We start from the raw sequence: 26,968 nt of genomic DNA, 5'->3' as shown, positions 1-26,968 counted from the left end.
GGTGCAGATTTACATATGTAGCACCTAATTTGCATATTCTTCTTTCGCAAGAAGAAAAGCAGTGTAGATACTGCTCTTTCAAAAGTATTCCCCATCTTTGAAAGAACCCTAGGAAAAGGACCCCCCTATGTAAATGAGCTGCATGCAAATAAAACATGGAACATTCGAAGTGCCATGGCCAGCAGCATGCTACCAAGGTGCTGAATATTCATTTTGGCACCTCATTAGTATTCTCCGATTTGGCCATTCGCATGGCCATTTTGAAGTTTTCCCGTAGTGTAGACGTAGACATCCCACGGTGTCCAATAGGCTGTCCATTCACCAAATGTGACAAACTGTACAGCGTGGTGTGGCAAAACAGCTATTAGAGTTGCACACGTGGAGCACTATCTCTGCCCCTCCGCACACTTGCCCCGCACCTGGTGGCAGCGATGGAGGTGGCTCCTCCTGCAGTTTGCTCAGGGCCGCTGGGTGGCTTGGGGCAGCACAGTTTTGGTGAGTCACCAGCAGATTGAGTGTTGCGGGGGGGTGCCTGTTTCGGGGGGTGGGGGGCAAGGTGCCTGGCAGGAGGGCAAGGTGGGTGGCTCAGGGGGTGGTGTCTGGCTGAGGGGGGGGGTGCCTGATGGGGAGGGGGACTGTGGTGAGTGCTAAATTTTGTTTGGGACACCACTGCTGTAGAGGAGATTTGTTCATTCTCTGTGCAAGTGGTCTAAGTGCCACCACATGGGACAGTGACCCATACCCCCAGGTGTGTGGGTAACATATGGGAATAGCAATAGCGGTGTAAACACACTGCCTCCACACTAGGAAGGCTGGGCCACTTTAACTACAGCAGTACCCGTTGACTTTCTCTAGTCCAGAACCCTTAGGACCTGACCGGTGCCAAAGGAGACTTAGCCGGACCACAGGAGGTCAATATGGTCTAGCAGCATTACCAACGCTCACTGCTACCGTTCAGGGGTAAATTAGAGCTAAATAACAGCACAGAACACTGAGAGCCAGAATTGGTAGCTAGAAACAAACTTTATGGGACTGTGGGAAACTCGACCGCAGCCATGATAAGTGGTCCACTGGTTAACTAAAATCAGGGTAGAGCACAGCCATTGCCAGCGCAGTGTTCCCCAGAAGCTGAGCATTTATTTTGGGCAGCCATCTAGGAGAAATTCAGATGACACCTGGCTATTTAGCAGAGCACCCCCAGCAGGCGTGTCTATTGGGGTACATGGCTGCACAGGCCTTGCTGTATGTAACGCAATTTATTCTGCTCTTGGATGTTAAAAACGAGCGGACCCTGCCGGAGCAGAGAGGTCATCGGTATAAACAGGCTCCCTACCTTTGGGCAGGCAACGGCTAAGCCCCCAGCGGCAGGAGGTGTTTCACCTGCGGGGCCCCTGACAAGCAATTAACAGCTGCAATCCGGTTTTAGGAACGAGGACCGCCCACAGACGAGCACCAGGACAGGAGCCACCACAGGTCCCACACCCGCCCCCGGGACTTGCCGACAAGAACGGGGCGGGCTGCCGCCGGCCGGCTAATGAGCGTTGCGGCACGGGCACGGGCGCGGGCGCGGGCGCTAATGGTGCGGGGCTGCTTCCCAGAGGCCGCCCGGTGAGTCAGGCGGGGCAAGCCCCACGGCGGGCGGGGCGGAATTTCTCCGACTCAGGCCACGTCGGGGGCGGAGCCGGCTGCGGCACGGGCGGGGCCGTGCGGGGGGGAGAGCCGCGTTCACTTGGGAGCTCGCTCTGCAGCGCCCCCTCGGGGCGGCCGGGCCGCGGGGCGGCTGCTGGGCGACTGTAACAGGTCGGAAAGTCCCGGCGCGGGGGGTGGAAATCCCCTCGGCTCTGGGGCTTTTTCCCTCGGCTGAGTAAAATAGAAAGGAACAAAACAACAGCCCTTTGCTCCAGTCCAGAGCCAGCGCAGCGGCGGCGGCGGCGGCGGCGGCGGCGGCAGGGAGGGGGCGGCAGAGGGAAGGAAGCCCAGCGCGGCGCTGTTAAGGATCCGGCTTTTCCTGCAGCCCTGCCTGGCCGGGCACTCATGGATTCTGAGCTCGGCGCGGCGCTAACCACGGGGCGTGGGTTTTGAGCAGGATTGTACCCGCCGCGCTGCGCTCTCGGAGGAGCCCTTCTGCAGAAAGGTACCGAGCTCGGCTTGCGGGGGCCCTGGGCAGCTCTCTGCGATTACCCCGTGCTGGCTACTCCGGGCCTTGCTTAGGGCACCCAGGGGTGCTGGGGATGGTCCGCAGCAGGCCCCGGTGCGCACGCCTGGTTTGCTTCTGGGCGGAGTGGGCGCAGGGCCGTTGGGGAAGACGAGCTGCCGCAGGGCAGATTCCCGCGGTGGCCGATCTGGGTTTTCCTGCCCCCATCTCTGATAGCTTTGTGTGGTCTTAATTTTGCAAACTTGGCAGTTAGCGCCCCGTCCCCCTTAAATGCGGGAAGGAAAGGGGCTTTGGCGCTCTCCGAAGAAAGAGTCAGGCTGTGACCCCCAGCTGTGTTGGTGTGCGTTACATAATTATTGATGACAGCTCATGTCGGTACTTAGGCAAGACCTATTGTTCTGAGTGTGTTTACAAGGCAGATTGTGTTACTGTTTGGTTGGTGGTGGGATGCTAACCATGGATGAGAGGTGGATTGGATATTATCCTCTTATCTGCACTGACAATTCTGTTTCAGTTTCCCTGCGTTATAAGGCCCCGGTGCAATGTTAGTGTAGACTGGTTGTCACTGTCCTTTGGGGCTGCACTGAGAAGCATTTAACAACACAGATGGCTTATACACCAGTGGATTGCTACACTAGTGTTCCCCCCCATTGCTAGGTTTCTACAGTGAGAAATTTTGAAGGAAAACGATGTGTGTACAGGTCAGTTTGCCCCCTAGGGGGAAGAGAGTAGGACTGAAAAGTCAGAGCCAGGTTCTGTTCTACTAAAACCTTACAGCAGTAGTATAATGTATGTAAGCGTATGCTTACACCTTCTATTTGTGATTTTTTTTTTAAATGATTCCTCTGTCTTATTACTTACTAGTTCCAGATTTGTTTTAAAAGTAAGAATCTGCCCTCAGTTACAATGTGCATTAATATTCATTGCTTTGCACTTAGATATGTTCCATCTGAGTATCTAGAATGAAAGTTGCTAAACAAATATTAATTCATACAGTGCTTTATAAATAGCAGTGAGTCAAACAAGATATTTATACCTGAACACAATGTGAATTGATGGGAATTTTACACAAAGAGGAGCATAATTGGCTGTTTACTTATACCCAGTAAAGAGCTTTGGTTTTGTTTTGGTTTTTTTCCTTATTCCACCAATTTCAGTTAAGTAGACTTTATGAAAATGATATATCTTATCTGTATTTAAATACTGATAGTTTTGGATATTTGAATAAAAGCTAATAAAAATCAGCGTTATGGTAATTAGGATTCAGAGAGATTACTATTCTGGTATAGACACCTATTAGAAGCCTTTTAGGTGATTAAGTTGTTGACCATCCCATTTTGTTTGGACCTGGTGTCCCACATCCTGCCACCCAGTGGTCTAAGGAGGCCTTATTCTGGTTTCTCTGGTGTGCCGAAAAGCCAATCTATTATATTTTTATTAGGCTTACAAGTACTGCTCATGCCTGACAATAAACATCTACTTGAAACAATCTGCTAGGTGAATTATACAACCACCCGTTGTTTTCCTTCACACTCAACAGTCACAGTACACCAGCAAGCCAGATGCAACTAGAAATGGATGTGTGAGATGCTAAATTCCCCCACCTTCCATTAGTTTAAAATAGCTGTTATTTGTTAAATGTTGACAATGTGCCATGCACCGTACAAAGGCCCACAAAAGTCCATGCCTGCCCCACTGAAGTCAATGAAGGCTGCAGCCACTAGGTTTCTGGCAAGACTGCCTTCATTGCATCCAGCTCTCATATAGCACTATTCATCAGTAGCTCTGAAAGTGCTTCCCAAAGTGCTTTGGTTGGTAGCATTATACGAGCCTCATTTTACATAAGGGGAAACCGAGCCATAGAGCAGTGATGTGACTGGCCCAAGGTCACTCAGAAGGCTAGGGTAGAGACAAGTATAGAATGTAGGTCTCCTGACTCCTATCCACTGCTCTGTGTACAGTACATGGATATGAAAAGGATTACTGAACACACAGTTTGATTTTTTTTTTTTAAATAGTTTTGGTGGCACCTTTTCAAATGACTGGGATCTTTTTTTTTTTTTTTTTCCCCTCTGCAGAATTTTCTATGCTTTTGGTTTCTTTATCTTTTCCAGGTGTAAACAGATTTTTTTAACAAAAAGTGTACTATTTTAAGCATGATTTTTAAAGCATAGTTCTTTTTAAACTGACCATTAATAATCATAACAGGAACAGGCTGCTGTTTTCATGTATAATTGGAGGTGTGTGATGGGGAAAATGTGCTTGGAATAAAAGGGAGGCAGAAATCTAGTAGTGAATAATTTATAGATTTAGTTGACTTTCTTTAGTGCTGAATTGGTTGTGCTGTTGTTACTTAATAATAGAAAAATCCATTTCAATGGCCCAAGCTTGCAATACATAATCAGGTGAGGAGACCTTATTCATGTAAAAAATTCCATTGACTCAATGAGTCTGCTTTCATACATATGGGTTCAATACATCAGAGATTGGAAGCTGCTGAAGAGGGTAAAATAAAGTACAGTTGGGATTGTAGTATCTAAGTGATGACATTTTTATATTTTGTTTATATTGTTTCTCTTCCATTCTTAACTTTAAAAATTAGTATGATATGGGAAATATGTGTCATTTCCTTAGTACTGGGGGAAATGGACAAGATAGAAAATGAGTTAACATTTAAAAAAAAAAAAAAGCATGCAGTATGGTGTCTGATCTTAATGTGCAATCTTTGCTCATAAAAGATACCTTCTTTGGATGGTCCAAGATGTAATGGCCCTCACAAATGGCCTAATTTCCACCCCTGTTTCTTATGAGCAGAGGAGAACCTATGGACAGACCCCCCCAGTTGAGTAGGAAGGGAGTATACAGCTGTTTTGGCACCCCCCACCACTTCTACCTAAGAGGCCATAGAAACGCATCTAAGCATTCCTACTGAGGTGTTCTGTTACAGATTCTTGGGAGGGGATGTTCGAAGCGTCTCTAGGCAGAGCAGATTGGGGCAATAGCTGCTAGGCAATTCCTCCTGATAGTTATTGACCAACTATGGGGGAACTATCACAATGCCAGCTACCAGAACCAGGGAGGTGTAGAGGGAGGTCCATATAGCTATGTAGAGGAGCAGTCTTCTTGCCTCTGAAGACAGGGGGTTTTCTTCCTGGTATATCTGTGAGATTTTAATAACTTTCCCCCTGCTTGCTCTGTGGCCCTCCAGCCTCTTATCGCTCCAGAGGACAATCTCCAGACAGATGTGAGGTTTGGCTTTTACTTGCCTCTGGCCCCTCTCCGTTTGGCCCAGAATTAGAAATCACAATATATGTGTCATATTCCTTAAATGCATATGATGAGAAAAGACTTGTTGCGTTCCCAAGTGCTAGAACGTTTCAGGTTTGTATGTATTTATGTTCCTAGAAAAATTATTCTTTTTTTAGTTGAGTAGGATTGAGCACGTAGAGAACCGATGAAAGTACAAGTATGTGGATGAACTATGTGTTCACAATTGGCTCCAGTATGACACTCTGCAAAATCCTGATTTGCCTTGAACAGGTGTGGGGTGTTTCATCCTCTGTGGAATGCCATCTATATCTATAGATTTACGTTCTCTTCCCCTTATCCAGTGTGAGTGGGGGTGATGAGGAAAGGGGCAAATGGCAGTGAGCTTTACTTGCCCCACATCGGAAAAATATTGGGGTTTTTGAGCAAAGTGGAATTGCTTCTTCAGTTCTGTTGATTTACCACTGAGTGATAATGGGCCTCCATGCCGCGCCACCTCCATGCACACATTCATGTGCTTCTGGAATAATTCTAGCATTAACATAATCTAAGGAATGTTCCTCTTATGTAGGTGTCTTGTTCAACACCAGGTGCCTGCTGTCTTTGAAACACTTCATTTGCTGCATGTAGCCATTGTAGATGTTTGAATGTTTTTTAATATTGCTCTACATTGCTTTGTGTATGCTCTGCTACTCATCTGTAAATCTGAAGTGGTCATAATCAGTTTTCTCTGGCATGTGGTCAAGTTGAAAGCTTAAAGTGTGTTTAAGTTTCAACAGGTTCACTGGAGATTACCCTGCTCGATTGTTGGTTAGACAAAGCTCTTGTGGTAATTTCCCCTCCCCTTCTTCATTCCTCCTCTTCACCCCACTTCAATTTAAAGTTCGCCTTTGACAAGTGCTGTAATTCCATTAGTTCATTATGAATACTTAACTTCTCTTTATTATTAAAGAGAAGACGGAGTAAAGAGACTGTGATTAGTAGTTCAGGATCCATAGCAGAATAATGCTTGGAGGTTGCTGGGTATGGATTTCATGTTACTTAAATAGCGCTCACTGTGGACTGTATGGCTTATAGGCAAAGTTGTGGACAAGATCACTGCTCTAAAGAATTTGGAGTCTAAACCTCTATACCAGTAAGAGTCCTCTGATGTACCTTAAGTGAGACTAAAAGAATCGTCTTTTTATTTTTCTTCAGGTTTCTTCTTAGAAAATGGCTGTCCAACAAGTTCTTCCCCAAGCTTTGTACCTGAGCAATATGCTGAAAGCTGTGAAGATTAGGGAGAGAACTCCTGAAGATCTCATCAAACCCACCAATGGAATAATTCATCATTTTAAAACAATGCACAGATACACAGTAGAAATGTTCAGAATGTGCCAATTTTGCCCTCAGTTTCGGGAGAGCCTTCAGAAAGCTTTAATTGACCGATCCACCCAGATCTCACTGGAACATCAAAGGAAGCTGAACTGGTGCAGGGAAGTTAGGAAACTTGTGCCATTAAAGACTAATGGTAAGTTACGTGTGTATCACTCCACTGGTATTAAGACAGGTAATAAGGATGTGGCATATTTTTAATAGGTTTGTAGTCTGCATTGTAAGATAAAAATATAATTGCTTTATTAAAATAAATTGTCTGGTTTTTAGCAATACAAGCAAAAACACCAGTAACACAACATGCCAAATCAATTCTTAATATCTAAGGATGAACGGTGTACATCACTAATCTACCAACAAGTTGCAGGTTTCATGGATGTTTAATAATATCATAAATCTTTGGTATGTAGAGAGATGTGTCGTTATCTATGAGGACCTGAACTCTTACAATGCTGGCATTTTTCCATAATGTCTTCTAAGGAGCTGATTCTGTAATAGTAACTAGTATATGACCCCTGAGCAATGTTCCTTCTATTTTTCCATCTATGTTCAGAATAAATTTTGTTATGTGAACCAAGGCAAGTGCATTTGTGCACCATCAGTAGAAACACATGCTGCTGTCTCTGGGTGCTCTTCTAATTGATTGGGCAGAATTTGAATCTCCTGGGTAGCAACCCCAGTCCTCCGCTTATAGGGAACACTGTCTCTCCTCATTGCAGTTTGCGGGGGAAGTCCATTGCTAATGATTTTCTGCTATAGCGTAAGTACTGTATCAGTTGAATATGTTAGATTTCTAATCTTTAGGTCTTTGGCTGTGGACTCAGCCCTTGATTGAGCTAATTAATACTAATTTTTATGGGGATAAGAGGGCTTTATTTCTCCCACCCCCCACTGTGTGTATATGGCATCAATTTACATTAACAATAGTTACACATGCGTATCACAAGGTACATAATTCCTCTTGATTTTAAATGTGAGTGAAAGAAAAACAGCATTTGTAGCATGTTGCACAGTGTTTAATATATCTTGCATTATTTCAGGCCCTTGGGGAGTAATACAGGATAGAAGCTTTATAGATGTATGTCTTGTAATATCTCCTGAAGAAATCAGTGCCAGTGTAGTATAGTGCAAAGATTTTGTAAAGAAGAGACTTATATTTAAATTAATTAGCCATGAATTCTAAGGGTTATGAGGATGAGCCATGTTATACAACCATTTATTTTCATATGAGTATTTTTACACACTGCCCTACCCTAGTTCATATTTCCTCTCAAAATTTACATTCCTCTATTACGGCTGCTCTTACAATGTATAATTACATTTTACAAAGACTAATAAAAATTTCATCATGAATATAGAAGTATCACCTAACAAGACTAATGAAAAATAATACTGGTCTATAAGTCAGTAATGGTCATAAAGGCCTGATGCTGGAATGAACACCACATAGATTGTCCACTTGCCTTGCACAGATTTCTAAGAGCCTCTGCGTGGGGACCACACATATGGATCCCCTTGCAGGACTGAGGCCACTTGTAGCATTTTTTTTGCAGCACTTTATAAGCATTAAATACACAATCTTGTCACAAGTGTTGTTTCAGACAGTCTTTCTCATGCAGCGTGATTGTAGCCATGCCAGTCCCAGGATATATTAGAGAGACAGGCAAATCTAATAAAAGATATTACCTCACCCTCAGTATATTCCAATTAAATAGATTTATTAAGGAAATGTATAATTCAGTTGATTGTTCCCTAAAATGAATAGAAACATTTTAGGCCCTGTACTGTTGCCATTAAAGTTACAAGGTGCTTCACCTTACTCACTGAATACATTTTATTGGGTTGTGTCAGGCCCAGAGCACATTATTTAAAATGGAAATGGTGTAATGGTTTCAGAGTGAGATGCACACACATACACAGGCTCTATATGCTAGATGCATTGCTCTGTTGTTAAAACTGATTTATTTTTTTAATTGCACCGAATTCAGTTCACTGCTCCCAGGTCAGCAGGGGCTGTTGATACTGCATGGCATTGGGAAAGAAGAAGAAATGCATCTCTTACCTTCTGTGGTTTATGCAAAGTACCACAACACAAGGCCTATTCAGGGGAAAGAAAATAAACAGTGTGGGTTTGAGGGAAGAATGCTTCAAAATAGAAGCGGGGCTTGCAGGAACCCCTTAATCTTCCTGGAAACAATATTAAATTTTATTGAATGGAACATGTTTTCCACATTGAATTTAAAAAGAAAAAACTCTTCTTAAAGGCATTCATGTTCATAACATGGACAGAATAACATTGACAAATTTAGTCAAAGGTGGATTTGCTGTTTAAAACTTTAGTTTTTTGAAAGCCAAGAAAACAAATGCTGATGCTTTTAGGATTTTGTTAATGTGAACTTTACCTAATATGTACAAAAGATTATATATCTGTGTGATTCACCATGTATGCTCTAAGGATATGAGAATGGAGTAAATGAGGAAGGGAGTAGGAGGTATAAAAATTGAAACCACGTTTTAAAAAAATCCCAATGTCTATTGGCTATAGAGATTTCACTTGTATAATGATTAGGCAGTCATTCCAGCTCACCCTAACCACACCCACTTGGAAAGTCCAGTATGTACTTCATAGTTCAAATGTGTGTACATCAGAACAAGAAGTACAACAGCTGTTGCTCAATTGCTAGTCAAATAACTTAACACTGGGGAATTCCGAATGTTGCATAGGGAATTTTGTACTGGCGGTTCTGAATAAAGAACTGAAAGTAAGTGCGAAAATTAAAAAAAAATCTTATCTTTGCTCTCGATTTTGCAAAGGGAAAATTTTAACAGGATACATTAATTGTCTTATTTTATATCAAATTTCTTCTCGTCCAAGCAGAAGACTTTTCAGTTTATATGCGTTTTCCCCTGATTCTGAGCTCAATGCATATGGTCTCATTGTGAATGAGATTTGGTAGAAAAGGATAGGAAATTATGCAGCAAGTCTGTAACCATTTATAAATGTACAGACAATTCACGGAATGCCCCAAATCATGGACAGGCATTGTGCACATCTTCGCCTTTTTTTCACCCAGATTAGGCCATTGAAAAATAGCAGGCAGGCTTCTTTGTGGGAGTGGGGTAGGGGAGGGCAGGTTTATAGCTCCTGCTATATGTAAAGATCTGACACATCTGAAAATCTGAAACGATTTCCTGTTGATTATCTTCAGATTTAAAAAAAAGTAAGTTACCACAAGTACAAATTCTTTATACTTCGTTAACTTCCTTGCAGTGCTATAGTACAAGAAGTTTAATGTGTTTTCATGTCATCAGATGACTTGAATACATCCATAAGGAACAGTAAGTCTCAGGTTTCATCCCAGAGATGTCCCATTATAGTTAGTTTCTTTATGTCTTCCTTTCAGGATCCCTTGGGGAGGAAGTAGGGGCAGATAATTAAAAGCACAGGAATGGGTGGAGAGGGGTTAAAACGGTGGTATTGTTGCTACCACTTAACATGCTTTCTATAGTGACCTTGGGCAAGTCACTTAACTGCCCAGAGCCTCAGCCACCCCTTCTGAAAAATGGCATAATCCATTCCTGACTCTCAGTGGAGTTACGAAGCTTTAGTCAATAACATTTGTAAAGTACTTGGGTATCCTTAAATGGAAAGGGCTATGTAAATGGAGACCAACTTAATATTTTATTTATTTATCATTTTTATTCTGTCTTTCACAAAGAAGCATGCCTCTGGCATTTTTCACCAACATGACATTAAAAAATAACCTTCAGAATTAGGGTGATTAGTACCTTAGAAAAACAGCAGAGATTGTTTCAAGTAGATCACTTATTATTTGCTCTTCCCTTTTCCTTGTGACAGGACTCTGCAAAATATAAGGCCTTGCAGAACAGTATCATCCCATAGTAGCTGATCTCTCCACAGAACCCTGATTATGCAGCATTACATTTTTGGCCTAGTCTTCAAATCTGAAAAAAAAAAAACCCCCACTGATTCAATCTCTGCTTTGTGTATTGCATCTCAAACAAGTATAAACAGTACTTGAGGGGTAGAGGAAATCCCCCTATTTACTGGGTTTATTTAATAAGCTCTCTTATGTTTTGTAGTTTTGTTTACATTTATGATTGATTTATCCCTTTAAGACAAGTCTCATTATGTAAGAGGCATTCGTAAATAAACTCAAAATTTAGCTCGTGTTGATTTACTGTAGTTTTTCATCCTTCAGTCCAGGGCTAATCACGGGCTAATTTTCCCAAACTGAAGGAGGATTTATACATCCCTGTCACAGCCTGTCCCCCTGCACTCAGCAAGAAATCAGCTAAGGAGAGGACACGTCATAGTTTTTGGCATCCCCTGCCTTCCTCCCTCCCTTCCTCAAGATTTTCACAAGGAGACGGACTCTCATGTCTACTCTAGGTGTCCTGTTAGTGGAGACTGTTGAGTGGAATGCAGGGTCAGGTCTGAACTAGGAAATTTGGAGGGCCAGCTGCTCCTTTTGTTAATTCTCAAGAAATTTGTTTTTTAAAAAATTAACCAGTGACCTTTTTCCATAGGTGATGGAAATTGTCTCATGCATGCTGCATCCCAGTACATGTGGGGTGTTCAAGATGTTGACCTGGTCCTGAGGAAAACACTGTACAATGCTCTGAAGGAGGTGGATACACGCAACTTCAAGCTTCGCTGGCAACGGGAGACTGTTAAATCACAAGAGTTCGTAGAAACAGGACTCCGCTATAACACCAGGGTAAATTAATTTGTCTCTTAGAGCTGTGATACTGGAGTAAGATGACATGAGTGCAAAGACTTGGTCTTGCTCACTTGGTGAGGTTTGCTTGGTTTGGGTACCTTGGGTGAGACTATAGTGTGAGAGACAATCATGACAACACTCCTAAGCAAATTAAAAAAGTATTAGATAAAGTGAATAACTTTTTTTCTCTGGAAGAAAGGATAGACGATTAATATCTTGGAGATGAGTTTTGACATGCTGTGCTGCAACCAGTTCCTGATCTACGTGTCTGTGAGCTGGTGTTCACAAATGCGCATTCTTTCCTCAGAACTGGGAAGAGGAATGGGAGAACCTCATCAAAATGACATCCGTCGAAACATCAGCGGCTCGAGGTGAACTTCAGTACAACGCACTGGAAGAAATCCATATATTTGTCCTTGTTAACATCCTCAGAAGGCCAATCATAGTTCTTGCAGGTGAGTCCTCCATGCCACCTGTCTCTGATGATGTCACGTTAAGCATGGCATCACTAAGTGCACAAGACACGTGTCTTTGTAAATATTCTGTAGCAGTGTTTTAAAACCCCAGAACAAACCATAATGTTTGTGTCACAGTTGAACTTCACCTTATTAATGTTCAGTGTTTTTCCCTTAAATAGATAAAATGCTGAGGAGCTTGGAGTCTGGTTCAAGTTTTGCCCCTTTGAACGTCAGCGGAATTTACTTGCCTCTCCATTGGCCAGCTGAAGAATGCTATAGATATCCTATTGTTCTTGGCTATGACAGCATGCACTTCACACCACTGGTTACTCTGAAGGACAGTGGGCCAGGTTTGTTGGGTTTATATTATCTACTTGGGCTATATTTTTGGTATTTTGTGAGTTTGCTCACCCACTCCTTCTATTGACTCTAAAGATTTAAACTATAATCTGAGGGAGAGTTACATTTAAATTAATGCAACAAATGTAAACAAGATATTCCTATTTCAGACAGTGTTCAGAACGTAAACGGTTTAAATGCAATACATATACCTGCTAGGGCAGTGGCCCTGAATCTGTGGGACACAACTCCATAGAAAGGCATGGAGGAAGATGCAGGGGTGGAGGGGGCCAGGAAGGGAGTGCTACTCTGCCCCCAGCTCAGGCCTCTGCCCTAGCTCCAGCCAAGGCTCTGGCTTCGGCTCTCAGCTACAGTCATAGACCAGCCCTGGCTTCAGCCCCTGATGGACAACCACATCCAAGATCAGGCCCTGCTACCACCCGTATCTGCTCCCTGGCCCCGCTCCCACTTGGCTGCAGCTGTGGCCCCAGCCTCAATGCCAGGCCCCACTTCCCAGGGTGAGAAGTTAGGGATCAGATTACATTACAGATTTATTACAGTGCCCTGACTTTAATCATGTGCCCTGCAGGAGAGGAAGTGCTTTTTAGGCACGTATTTGGGATTAGTAACATCTGGGTTCATGTGGTTTTTTTTGGTGTACCTTACTGTGGATGGGAGAACACATTTCTAGACCCATACTGGGAAACTAAACCTACTGTCCTATCTATTTGGTGATGAGCTTTCGTGGGACAGACCCACTAGTTCATCACCGAATAAATCACATTGTTAGTCTTTAAAGCGCTACATTTCTGCGGCTTTGTTTTGTTGGAGTGCAGACTAACACGGCTACCTCTCTGTTACTGACCTATCTATGTTAAGTATAAAAATGTATTAGGATGTTGAAACCCCACATGGTTCTCAGCAGGCCCCAGTGAGTGTCTTCATTCCATCTGCACTGTTAGGGAACACAGATGTAATTGTGCTTCCTCTTTGCAGGCCCTGTTGCTGAATTTCAGAGAAGGCAGAATTAAGGAGATGATATTTTCCTGTTTGGTAAAACTGACCTGCATTGTTTCACACAGAAATCCGGGCTGTCCCACTGGTCAGCAGTGACCGAGGCAGGTTTGAAGACCTGAAGGTGCACTTCCTGACGGACGCTGAGGAGAGGGAAAAAAACCAACTACTGAAAGAGTACCTGATGGTGATAGAGATTCCAGTACAAGGCTGGGACCATGGGACAACTCATTTAATCAATGCTGCAAGGTGAGTGGTGTTCTTCTTTACCTACAGCTATAGACTGAGTGCAGGTGTGCTGGTAAAAGTCTTGCAGGATGTTGTATGCTACCTCTTTTTTTCTCAGCCAAATAGAAATAATTACAGTTGGTGACGTAAGAATCTAGCTTGAACTAGGCTCAAATTTAAATTTTGAAATTCCAAGTGTTCAGTGTTAGAAGGTAGTTAATGAACTAGTCCCACTGTCTCAAATAGTCTGCCAAAATAGTTAAAAGAGACAACTAAGACATGGTAGTTTAAAGTCTTGCGTTCTTATTTAAACAGCTTTTGGGCAAATTGTGCCTTGAAGCACATTTGCTGCATTGGGAAAAGTGTGCAGCTGTTGTGACCGATTGCATGTGGCCTCTGGCATTCTGCTTGTGCAGTGCAGCTGCGAGTAGACCACAGCAGGGCTGTAGTGTGGAAGAGCAGGAGTGTGACTTCATGCCAACCCTTTTATGCTTAATGTATGCCCCTTTTGTGTGTTGAGAGCTTTTGGGTATGCTAACCACCCCTTCTGCCTTGCTTTATGGGCACACTAACTGCAACATTCTGCCCAGTTCCTCAACAAACACAGGGAGACACCACACCCTGCCTTGTGCAGGACATCTCTTTCTGCTTCTGAAAGATTCTGGATTCACCTTTCTGACAATTAAAATCCCCTCTCCAGGTGCAGCATGGGCACTGGTAAGACAGCTTCCCCAGTTTTGCTCCGCTCATGTGCCTCAACCCTGTACTGAATGGATCACTTCTCCACATCTGCTCAATTGTGGCCTCTGACATAATTGCAGTGTGGTGTTTTTGGTTTTGTTGTGTGTGATGTGGACACCAGGCAAACAGGAACTTCTCTGAGCCACATCTGTTCATTTCACATAAGCAGGGTTTCCAGTTTTTGATGTCAAAGGAAAAATAGAAGTTAATCTATATTTTATAAACTCACATCTTTAGAGATGGAAATTATTTGCAAAGGGACCTGCTGGGCCCCGCAAACTCCACTACTCTGCATGGAGCCCAGGACTTAAGTGACAGCTAAGCCATCAATTTACTCCATTTCAAATTAGCTATAATTTGCTTACAACTAAATGCAGAAGAGCACGTTGGCCAGCATTCTGAGAGTACTACCATTTAGGATTGTATCACATGGCTTTCTTGTAGGTGAAAGGCTCCATTTTATTTAATGAGACACCTCTCCTAAAAATGTCACTGTTAAGCAGCAGTTTACCAACCTATATATATATATTTTAATTCGGCAATATGTAATGTGTAATAATTATGTCTTTACCCCCTTAATTGTAATTGTTTCCAGTGTAGCTCATATTCTGTACCATACCCACTCCTTGCCTCTTTCAGGTGCTGACATAAATGTTGATTGTTTTCTTATTTGGCCTCCAGGTTAGATGAAGGCAACTTACCTAAAGAAATAAATCTGGTGGAAGATTACTTTCAACTGGTACAGCATGAGTACAAGAAGTGGCAAGAAAACAATGAGTCTCTTACCAGGGAGATCTGTACCAGGAACGGACTGGAACTGTCCTTATCCCAGCTGTCTCTTGTAGAGGTGAAATGTGAGACTCCCAATTGCCCCTTTTTTATGTCTGTGAACACCCAGCCCTATTGTCACGAGTGCTTTGAGCGGCAGCATCAGGGAAATAAGCCAAGGAGGCAGACCACCAAAGCAGCATCTGAAAAGCCACGGTCGGCTGGACCAGGCTCATCTAGGGGTGAGTTCTTTGAGCCTGGAGGAGGGCCATCTGATGAGCCAGTTTCAGGGCCTCATTCTGCACCTCCAACAGCACCAAGCCTTTTTCTGTATAGTGAAACCACTGCTATGAAATGCCGGACTCCAGACTGCCCTTTTACATTAAATGTGCAACACAATGGACTCTGTGAACGCTGCTACAATTCCAGACAGCTCGGTCCCTGTAACAACTTGGACAACCTGCAACATTTAAACAGCGTGACATGTAAAATCTGCCTTCAGGGCGCAAACAGGACCTTTAACGGCATGTGCAGCACTTGTCTCAAAAGGACTATTGAACCACCAACGGCCAGTCGTGGATTCCTACCTACATTCCATCAGAGATCTACCTCCGACCCTTCGCAGCTACCACAAAGCCTCCTTCAGCACTCCCGTCGGGCAGCACCCAGCAATGAGCTGGAGGAGCTGCCTTCTGGAGTAATGTTTCAGGCTGCTCACAATTCGGAGGAAAGGAGTGGAAGCAGCCAGTGCAGAAAACCTGGTTGCAAGTTTTTTGGGACTTCTCAGAATGAAGGCTTTTGCACTCTGTGCTTCTTTGAGTACATCGAAAACAATGGTGAGTGAAGATAGTGTTAAGTTCCCTAACACCTTGACTACAGATCATTGTCTCTGAAGATCCAGGCTTTTTTTTGTTTTGATTTTGGGGGAATTGGTGGCGTTGGAGGGAGGTTGGTGCTAATATAAAAGTATTAGGAGTGGGCAAAAAAAAAAAATCATGTAAGGCAGCAGTGTTAATATGACAAGAATATACCCTTGACACACTCATTCTAGTGTAAACCATGGTATGTGGTAATTGGAATTTTCAGAAGCACTCAGGGTTAGCCCAGTCCTGCTCCCATTGAAGTCTGTGGAAGCAGATCTCAGCTAACACTGAATGCTTTTAAAAATCTCACCATAAACTACTTTACAGGTGTGTTTTGGTGTGCGTTTTCTGTAACTGAAGTGCCTTAATATCACATCAGAGTCGTAGGAATCAGTCAGATACCACTTCATTGCCTCTGCCTAAAGTTAAGTTTCATTGTTAATGTAAAGGGGCACATTCATCTTTGATGTAGCTATTGAAATCACCTGTGCAAGTCAAGTAAGCAATTTGGCCTAAGTCTCTGCAAGAAATGTGGATATATTAGAAGGTTAGCATTTGCTTTAGTAGTGGGCGTGTTTGGTATGTTTAAATTATTAATGCTATGTTGTATGTGAAGTCAACCCTCTGTAGCTAAATAAAAACAGACAGTCCTTACCCCTGTTGCTACTCTGCTCCAAAATGAGCAAAGAACTCTCAAAGATAGTACCTGAAAGATGGATGTAGCAGGGGAAATAATGCATCAGTCTTGCAGATCAGGTCACTGGTGACATTAGTGGAACTAGTGTCTGAGATTTTTGACATACTTTCAGTGTCAACAGCTCCCTTGTAGATGATGTGGCGACAGTAATGTGTGCTAGTACTTTATTTTCAGAGGTCAGTGACCTCGTATTTTTTTTTTTTTTTTACTGTTTATTGTGAAATGCAGTATATACACTCTTTGTGTGAAGGCTTTTTAATAGAATAGTGAAATGTAACCCATCCACTGCCAGTCCTCTGCAATACTGTTTCTATTTAGTATTCCACTGAAATTGAGTGGGAACATAGGGGAGAAATCCTAGCTTCACTGAAGCAAAAGCAAAATTCACCTTGACTTTCAGTGGGGTCAGGTTTATACTCTTAGTTCCCTTAGCAACTGTGATCTACCTTGAAAGAACACAAGGTAGCAAACTTTGAATTGTTTCAACAACTTTTGATTTAAAATAAAATGAATAGCCACCACTATTTATATATCTTAAAACAAGGTGAACTTGTTCAGAGTATTTAGAGTGGGCTTATGCCTACCTGAGACTTTGATGACTTGCTTTACAGACTAAATAAATCTCTTTTGCCTTTTCTGCCATCAAAAGTGTTGTGTTCACTCTTGCTTTGTATTACAGGTAGCGCCTCACTGCTTCATCAGAGAAGGTCTCAAAGGAATTCCCCTGCTTCTAGTCAACCTGGGACCTCTGCTGCCACATTCCATAACACCGTTTCTTGCCTGGGGCGAGAATGTGGCACCTTGGGCAGCTCTATGCTTGAAGGATACTGTCAGAAGTGTTTTATTGAAGCACAGACTCAACGATTTCGTGAAGCCAGAAGGACTGAACAGCAGTTAGTGAAGTGCTCTGAAGTAAGTGAGCTTATGGGAATCTTCTCAGAGTGTTTAACTCTGTACCTTCATCTCAGTATATCTTAGTAAACAGTTTCATCTGTGTAATAGCAAATCTCTGTGTTACTACACCTCTGCTCTTGTAAAAGGAAAATTTTGTATAAGTCACTATAACGTCCAGAACTGAGCACCAGGGAGGTACAGAAGTGCTTCCCATGGTACATCTACAGGAGACACTATGGTGGTGAACAACACAAAATATCTCCCCAGAGCCTTTGTTTCGTTAGCGTGAGACCCCTTGGAGCAGTAACAGGACAATAATATCAGTACAGTAAACTCTTTCATGTCTGGCATTCTATTATCTGGAACTCGCAAATAATCAGCATTTTAACCAGAAGTAAATTTAGGTACGTTTTCCCTAGGTACAGTATAGTGATAGTAAATACACTGCTGTTTTTATTTGTAAGTTTACAGTGTACAATACTACTGCTGTTGGTAAATAAATTACTCTGCATACATTTTGTTTTTTTCATAATATCTAATCTTGTTTTTCTTTAGTGTTATGCATTGCTAAGTATACCTCTTTATTGTCCAGAATATTAGACTATCTGGCAAACCCCCAGTCCCAAGGCTGCTGGATATGAAAGCCTTTACTGTAATTACAGTTTTTCCTTTGATGCTCCTTTTGAGATTTCATTTAAAAATGAAAATAAAAAAGCAACACCACCAAGTCATTTCAGTTTTTAAAATCTAGTGTAACTCACCAAGATTACTGTATACAGGAGTTGGCAGGACAGTGATTTGCAGCCATGTTCGGTGCAGCGCTAGCTCTGCTCTAAGTGTATGGGAGTTTTATCTTTGAGTTCATTGGGAATAGGAGAAGTCAGTGCTTTGTGCTTTAGAAGATCTCCCCTTTTACAGTTGTAAAACGACATCAGGTGAATTAGTCAGCTTTGGTAATGTCCAGTGCCTGCTATATTTAGTTAATTTGGGGAGAAGGCCGCAGAAGTGTTGAGTGGATAGTTCATAGAAAGGAAACTTTTTGTAATAAACGGAGGCATTTTAAGATTCACTCTGATAAATCCTGGCCCGTAACAATCTCGGTGCTTTGTGCTATGCTGTATTCTCAGAAGAAGGAAATCTCTGCTTAGAAACTGAACACACTAGTGCTTTGGAAATGAGATTCGTGGAAATCCTTTGAGAATAGTGCCGCAGCACTTCTTGCTGCTACTGTTGACAGAACAAACCTGAAGTAGTTAATATCAAAGCATAGCAGTGGCCAAAGCAATTAAAAGCTATTTAGGCGACCAGCATTGCAACTAACCTTTTTTTTTTCTCTCCGAACCCTTTACAGAGATCTGGGCAGCACAGAGATTTACAGCTCTCCAGAGCAGGGAGCCAAAAGCGAAAGTGTGCCACAGCTTCTTGTAGAAACAACTTAGCCTGCAGAAATGATGAGCTGTGTCAGGAGTGCCAGTGCAGCAATCAGCAAGTACAGACCGGGAACTCTAGAGTACAAGCATCAGAAGAACCTCAGAAACAGCGCTGCTGTGCTCCGAGCTGTGATCACTTCGGCAATAATAAGTGCAGTGGCTACTGCAATGAATGCTACCAGTTCAAAGAGATGTATGGCTAGCAGAGAGGGGCTAGCAAAGAAGCATCATCTGCTTCTACCTCGCTGAAATGGTGCTACGTCCAGAACACTTACTATGCCAGCCATGGCAAGGGCCAGTTGAGTGGTGTGACATAAACACAGGGCTCGGGGGGAAAAATAAGCTGTCTGGTTTGTGTGCATATTTATGCCTATGGGCATAAATAAATATCCATTTAATACAAACACTGCCAACCTGGACTAACAAGACGTCACTTTGCTTTCTGCACAGAGGACTCTTGCAAGAATGATCTGCTCTAAGGCTGACTCCAAACTCTCTGTCCTCTCGGATTTCAAAATTCCTAGAGTGCCTGCTGTGGCAGATTGAAGCATTTGAATACAGTACAGAGAATTTTGCAACTTGACCTCTGCGCTGTTACCTCCCTTGCACCTCGTCAGAACTGATCATTCAGAGTGCAAAGGCACTCAACCAATGTCTGAGATGCAGAGCTTCTTGAAATGGCCCACATCAGCGTACTGCTCGGTATGAGGCTGGCTCCCCTGGATAAGAGTCTGGCACAAGCTAGGGGTGAAATGAGGGTGAGGGTTTTATATAAGAATCACGCTTTTGTTTTCCTGCATAGTTGCCTTCGTCTAATAGCTCTGTCTCGCAGGTAGAGGGTTCTGACTGGCTCTGCATTTGCTGAGCCCTTGGAAGAAAGAAATCAGAAATGAAGGACAATTCACTGCCTGCCCTGTCAACACATTTAATCCATATACCTTCCCTTCCAAAGCCAAAAATGATAGTGACCTATTGTGTAACCCTCAACCATCAGCTCTATGTAACGGTAGGCCTGCACAGTGCCCTCCCATCCTTTGGGAAAGGAAATGCCACCGCAAGAGAGAAACACAGCTGTAGATTTTGATGCTGATGCCAAATTGACCCTCTGCTTTGGTGTAGGAAGAAGCACAGTACCAGTCAGGGCTGTGCAAGCTGCTCTTATTTTATTGCATAATGGATCCAGTCCTGCAAAATACACTTCTTGAGTAGTGGCAAAAACTAGCACTTCCTGTTTTGGAAGTTAAGGGTACAACATGTCTTAGGATTGGGACCTGATTAGTAATGCAGTTGCTGCCTCCAGGGTATCAGTTTATTGAGCTGAAGGACTTTATTTTGTTTTTGTAACACTTGGTTTTCTGCAGCAGCAGAGCACCCAGGTCATAATAAATACATACAAACATTCATGAGATTGCTCTGCAGCTGGGAAACCAATTCTGCTGCTTATTCTTTCATATGTTAGAGATTACTTTGTTACCAAGCCCAAAATATAAGGGAGGTTTTAAAAGTAAGATCCATGGTACACGACAATGGCCACCTTTGTGGCATCTGTAGCTGCTGTCCATGTCCAATGGTTGCGAATTGGTATCCTTCCTGGTTTTAGAATGAGGTTGGGACAATTTGCAGGAACAATATGGCCTAGCTTTTGTTGCTGCTATTTGATGTACCTGAGCAGTTTCTAGGGTGAAATCCTGACTCCCTTGAAATCAAAGGGAGCATTGCCGTGGATTTCAGTGGCATGATGATTTCACTCCTCGAGTTCAGGCCTCCATTTTTCAAGTCACATTTCTTTCTCTAGCAAAGTTTCCTTATTGGTGTGTCAAATCCTGCTCTTGCTTCCCTCTGCCTTTCATCCGACCCACCCACCCCAGTTTTTCAGCTTTTATTGCTGCTATTATTTTGGAGGAGGCAGCTCAGATGGAACTTTTCCTAGTGTGTTCACCCAAAACTACTTGCTTTTGAAATTTTTATATATATTTGAAGTTTTAAAATAAATGTGAAACTTTTTAAAGTATTTATATTATTCAAATAACATAACTTGAAATTTGCACATTTTAGGAATTTTTTAGTGTAATAAGTTTACTCATATTGAATTTCACAAGCTTTCACTAAGTAAATGTATAACTGCAAAAAAAATTCTCCAATATAAAGAAATAAATTATTGAAGAGTTAACTTTGATATTTTACATTCATGAATGGTGGGAGAAGAACATATAGTTAGATGCACAGGCCCGGATCCAGGAATACACCTCTACTCAGAACAGCACTTCATCACATGCTTAAAATTAAACATGCCCTAAGGACCTCCTGAAGTGGGAGCATGTAACAGTCCTTGGAGGAGCAAAGTGCTATTGCTGCTGAGCATGCTCAAGTGTTACTCAAGTCAGTGGCCTGGCAAAAAGAGGTCAACACCTTTCAGGAAACTGCACACGAACCAAACAGATTCCTTTGGGGCATGGCTCTTGAGTAGATTCAGTTCTCATTGCAGTCTATGTGAGCTCAGGACCCTCAGCAGAACCTGAGCCAATGGCAAGTAACAAAGGCAAAGCTAAGACCAGCCAGCCATGTTGCTTGGAACTGCTGAGCCAGGGAAGGAAGTTCCTTTGGCTGAAAGCCTTCAACCCCCTTGATATTTCTCTGCAGCTTTCTTGGGCCATTACTCATAACGATAAAGTCACATGAAGTTTTTTATCGCTCTGATATCCCTTATTTAAATGAGCGCACACTGTCTCATGATCAAGTTGTGGGGGAATGACAAAGCAAATACATTTTACACGTTCCGGTATTTCCCTAATCTTTTGGGGGGATTTTGATTTTCTGAAGCTTAATGACCTCTGCCTGAACACCTAGTATTTTTCTTCAGGTTTCTACATGCCTTCTTTCCTGTATTTCAAGAGAAAAAAATAGTTGATGTTTCTCCCTTTTTGACCACGTCTAGAGATCCCTGCTGTGAGAGGACTGAAAACCTAGTTTTCTCAGGTTTCTTTTCTTACCACCATGTAACACTTACGAAAAAACGGGCTTGGAAATAGTTTGCTGTGGCTTTATAAATACCTGTAATATATTAAAACACAGAAGGCATTTTTGTTTTTATTAAGTCCAGTGTGCCCTGTCTACACAGTGATTCTCACACAAGTCAGGCTGGGAAAATGAAAGGTCAGAATAGGTTAGCTGTGCCCTGAGAAGTTAAACACCATCACGTGGCAATTCTTTGTGGTGCAGTATTATACTTCTAGATAACCTCTGGTCAAGGAAAGAAGAAAGCCACATGCCATACTTTAGCTTAGAATGCTGAAGAAATGCCTGTGTTGATATTTTTCTGAACTACAGAATGCCTTTCAAGAGTGTTGCAGATTGAGGGTAATGGACCATCTTGGCAGAAGGAGAAAACAGTTCAGCGAGATAGCATGAAAGTGAAAATACACATGACCCATGAAAGAAATAGACTTCACATAGCTACAGATGTTCTTTAACACTTCTATTCCAAAGGCCCTGGTCAGGGTCACAGCCACCTGGAGGTAATACGAGGCAAATCACTGCAAGAGACATGGCCCTGTCTTGAAGAGCTTTCAGTGTAAGGATCAGCTCATGCCTGAAGCTGTGTACCCACAAGCAAGTGTAAAACTTCACATTGACTTCATACATACATGCTGCATAAGTGGGGATAAAGAGGGGTTTGTGTCAATCCTTCCCATTGTCACCTTCAGCCAGCAGTCAGGACATAGGCAGAGAATTCCCACAGAGGTCTAGCTCCCCCTTTCAAACGCTGCTGCCAACACAGCGGTGTGTGCAGGGAGAGGGTTATCTGCAAGCAGTTAGGCTCGATACCAGGTGATATTTCCACTGGAGCAAGCAGGGATCAGGCTGTGCTCTGAGGCACAGGATGCAGTTCTTTACCCCAGACGTCTGGTTTAGTTAGCCCTCTTGTTATAGTCCCTGGACACCTCGGTGCAGAGATTGCAGTTAATTCACTAGCGGTCTCTGAAGTTAAGGATTCTGAAAGACAGGAGTACAATCAAATAGAAATGAAAGGTGTTTAAATGAGTTAATCTGCTTGTCTGTCTGCCCTACACCCAACTCCCTAATCACAACAGTCATTTACACCTTTGCAGTCTTTCATCCTGAGATAGCCATTGGTGCTTTATAGATCTCCAAACAAAGAAATGTGCTTCCACATTGGCAGTATGGAAAAATTATTTCAGAAACAAATCACTTACATCTAAATCCTAATTCTCCTACAGCTGGATACAAGCGACTCCCATTCAAGGTCAAGCAACTTTCCCTATGTGGTTGTGGAGACACCAGCACACCAACTCCGTGGTAGCAATGAGTGCTAGCAGAAACCTAGAAGTAAAGGGCAGAGTTCCTCCTTCCCAAATGGGTGGCCTGGCTGTAAAGACAAAGTCTCATGGCAGGAGATTAGGCCTTGAACCTGCATCCATGGAGTGGGAGAAGTGGAAATCATAACACTCCAGTTCCCTACCTGGCAGCTTGCAGGCAGCAGCTGGGACCAAGGATCATGCAGCCCAAAACTTACACCCTGAGACAGCTTTAAAGCTTCTGATTGTGCCATAGCCCCGAATTAAGGACAAGGCAGAAATTGGAAGTTCTCTGAACACTGGGTGCATCCTGTCATGCACTGCTGGTCTGATGTTTACCTAATCTTGTCTTGCTGGTACCCTAATTCAGCCTAGCTCTTGGTAACTGCTTCCTGGTCCCTGTCCTCCCAGTCTATCATCTGATCCAGCCCTCCTGGTGACCCACCTTTCCGATATCTTGACTTGGCCTAATTCCTTGTAATTGGCTTTTTTACCTTAGGTCTGAGCTTGGTACTAATCTCTGAGCCAGGCTACCCAGAGCCTGGCCCTGGGACATACAGTCATAAAAATGAATGTGATCCCATGTGTCCCATGAGAGGTTTCTGCTGCAGATGGTACATATTCTCCGCTGGAGTCTATCAACGTAGCTTCACTGCCTTCGGTACAGCTTGTACCTCTTCACACACCTGAAACTCATCCCCATAATGTTCAAGACAGCTACTTCCCAAATCATCTGTACACCAGGGCTTATGTTCATTGTAGCCTAATTGGGCACCACAATTCACCACCATCTGTTTTTAGGAAACTAAATGCCATGATTTTCATATATTTTGCAGAGGGAATTATTTTTAAATCACCATTGAAATCAGTGCAGCAATGAACCAGAGTTAGGTGCTGCCTTCTGCTCATGATCTTCAGCTGGAGGGCCCTCTGTCTTAGCGACTGACACTGGCTGTCTCCTGCTCCCACTCATGACCTCGCTCACATTTGCCCTAGGTGTGCCTGTGTACCTTCAGCCTATGCATTGCCTATGTCTTGGCAGGCAACAGATGTTAAGTGTGCCCTGATCACGCCTATGGGATTGGGCCTACCTGGCAAGAAAGATGTTTCCCAGCCTGGTTTGAAAATCCCTCTTCAGGGCCTCTGGGGCTTTGGCTTGAATTAGGGCTCAGAGTAGCTCATTAGCTGTGGAGCAGTGGCAGGATTAAGCATTTGTAAAGCTACCTATCAGCAGAAACATCAGCAGGCTCCTAGGGATTTAGGCACCTATGGAGTTAGGATGTCACTGAGAAACATCTTTGAAAATACGAGTGGTGCCTAAATGGTGGCATTAAGTGCCCTTGGGTGTGCCTCATCCCTGCTCCTCCCCCTCCTGCATGCTGCAAAACAGCTCATTGCTGCATGTGGGGAGCTCTGTGAGGGAGAGGGATGAGTTAATCCTTTGGACCACCAGCCTGCAGGAGGCACTTGGGGTAAGGGGCTGTTGACTGCCAAGGGGTGCTAAGAACCCACTAATATTTTTCCATGGGTGTGCCATGGAGTCAGTGTCTGTGAATACAGTATTAGCTTGTGAGGTTCTCAGATACTATGACACAGAGGGAGCCACGTAACTACTGAACAGAGAAGTTCTGTCTATTTACAATGTTGGTCACTGGCATAACTGTTTCTATTTAGCAGTCAGTCTCAAGTATTTTTTAAAGTGTACGTAGCCCTGCAGTATCTAAGTCCCCAATCCTGCTAAGACTTACCCTGAGCTTAACTTTATAAAGTGTGACTAGTCCCCAGAACCTCAGCGCCCTAAGTTAGGTGCTGATCTTGCAAAAACATATGCATGTGCCTATATGCTGAGGTCTGAGATGCATATTTTGGTTTGGGGAGGATGCAAGGGGAACATATTGTTCTACTCCAGCATACTTCAACATAACGCAATACAAAAACCACAACAGAAAACGGTCATAATTTCAGTTTAACATTGATTAGGATTTTTAAGGGATTAAAAATAGAGGATTTAAAAACCATTTGCTCAGTTTCTCATGTTGCTAAAGTTTCATGCAGAAAACTAACGGTAGGAGGGAAGGAGTTAAAAATTAGCATGACTAGATATCAAAATTAATGTTCAAGTGTATGTTTTCTCTTCCATTAGGGATAAATACTGCAGTGACAATGGTGTTTGCTGGGTCCTGAAGGGTTTTTATCAAACAATAGCTTTAGGTAACCTGCTGCATCTTCTTTAATAACTTCTGGGTTTCAGAAGGAAACATGAAATAAGACCAGGTAATTTTACTTGGGAGTTTTATGGTGACTGCTTTTTGTACCAGTGTTAATTTTCAAAAAACTCCGTATGTCTCATCTTGAAAGACAACCTCCAACAATTCACCCGGACTACCCACTCCTCCTGCTTGTGCTGTCTGAATAACATGACGTAGAAAAATTTCACCTACCCTTCCTCCCCCAATGATTATCCATGATGATTCTTTTGGCAACTGGTGTTTTAGTTATATGATTACATGAATGCTTTGTGCGAGGCAGGAAGTAACACTTCCCCTGCTGAATTACCATAGTGAGGAATTTAAGTTTTGTTTATGGTTTTATTTCAAGGGATTCATGAGCTACTAAAGCATGTACATCCTGCTCGAGTGATGTAGACTACAGAAGACCCCCGAGTTATGTGAGGGTTGCGTTCCTGGGCAACCTTGCATAACTCAAATTTTGCACAAGTTGGAGGATCTGAGAACCAGGCTTGTGCTCTGGTCAGTTTCCTGGCTCCCACCTGGTTCCCAGCTCCCCGCCACTCCTGGCAACGAGGAAACCGCTCCTGTCAGGGGCTGCCGTCCCTGACAGAAGCAGTAACCTGACTCTCGGCTGCCACCCCGACAGGAGCTGGGAAACTGACCAGCTCAGCAACTGGTCAGTTTCCCTGCTCCTCTGAGTGGCAGAGAGCTGGCATCTGGCAGCCTGGAGCCAGGCACCAGCTCCCCTCCACTCAAAGTCACATTAACCCGAGATATGCACAAGTCAAATGTGCATATCTTGGGATTCTACTGTAGTTAAATCTTTCTAGGGTTTTGTAGTTTTTAAAATGTTTTTTACTGTGTCTTTAGTGTCATCTAACACTGGGACAGATGCTTTTTCTGTAATGCTGGTGGAAGTGGTGATTTAGTCTACGTGAAATGATTCTACTTCGTGTTTTATACATTGCTATGAGTTCTTTTTCCACTGCCTTTCTGGATATACCCCAATGGAACTAAAAACAGAATTTGACCCAGCTTGTTAACCTTTTTAGTAGAATGATGTCACACACACAGAATCCCCACTTACTAAAATAAGACTCTGTAGGAGTCATTTCACTTCCTCTTATCTAAATCACTGGGAAGATAACTGAATGTTGCAGAGAAGCCTGATAGATATTTTAGCCCAATTTTGATCAGTTATAGTGGTATAAATCTATAATCATAGATGAGGAGGACTGGACAGCCCTCAATAGTTTATCTAGTCCAGTCTCCTGCAATCAAGGCAAGACTGAGTAGTAATTAGACCATTCCAATATTTCCATTAGTTTCAACAGAGTTATTCCAGACTAACGTTGGTGTAACTGACATCAGTGTCAGGTAATTGGCTTTTGTCTCCTTCTGTGCAACTTAGAAAGGAAGTACATATTAATGAACAAGGGCAGTATTTT

General features: G+C 43.1%; 1 protein-coding gene across 1 annotated transcript; it reads left to right on the top strand.

Moving 5' to 3' along the window:
• The first annotated feature begins 1,985 nt into the window (after nucleotides 1-1,985).
• TNFAIP3 (TNF alpha induced protein 3) lies at nucleotides 1,986-21,981 on the top strand. Its single transcript, XM_074988739.1, has 9 exons — nucleotides 1,986-2,134; nucleotides 6,620-6,932; nucleotides 11,348-11,538; nucleotides 11,849-11,996; nucleotides 12,179-12,349; nucleotides 13,421-13,601; nucleotides 15,003-15,925; nucleotides 17,329-17,561; nucleotides 18,895-21,981. The coding sequence occupies exons 2-9, from the start codon at nucleotides 6,635-6,637 to the stop codon at nucleotides 19,174-19,176; spliced, it is 2,427 nt and encodes an 808-aa protein (XP_074844840.1). The 5' UTR covers nucleotides 1,986-2,134; nucleotides 6,620-6,634; the 3' UTR covers nucleotides 19,177-21,981.
• The last annotated feature ends 4,987 nt before the right edge of the window (nucleotides 21,982-26,968 follow it).

Source organism: Carettochelys insculpta, chromosome 3 (assembly GCF_033958435.1).
Source record: "Carettochelys insculpta isolate YL-2023 chromosome 3, ASM3395843v1, whole genome shotgun sequence".
NCBI classification, from domain to species: domain Eukaryota; kingdom Metazoa; phylum Chordata; order Testudines; family Carettochelyidae; genus Carettochelys; species Carettochelys insculpta.
This window is presented reverse-complemented; position numbering and strand designations above follow the sequence as displayed.

Bases quoted from the DNA above. Each gene is read 5' to 3' on its own strand.
- TNFAIP3 (XM_074988739.1), top strand. From the start codon at position 6,635: ATGGCTGTCCAACAAGTTCTTCCCCAAGCTTTGTACCTGAGCAATATG. The intron at 6,933-11,347 runs GTAAGTTACGTG...CTTTTTCCATAG, and splicing joins TGTGCCATTAAAGACTAATG to GTGATGGAAATTGTCTCATG. The intron at 13,602-15,002 runs GTGAGTGGTGTT...TTTGGCCTCCAG, and splicing joins CATTTAATCAATGCTGCAAG to GTTAGATGAAGGCAACTTAC.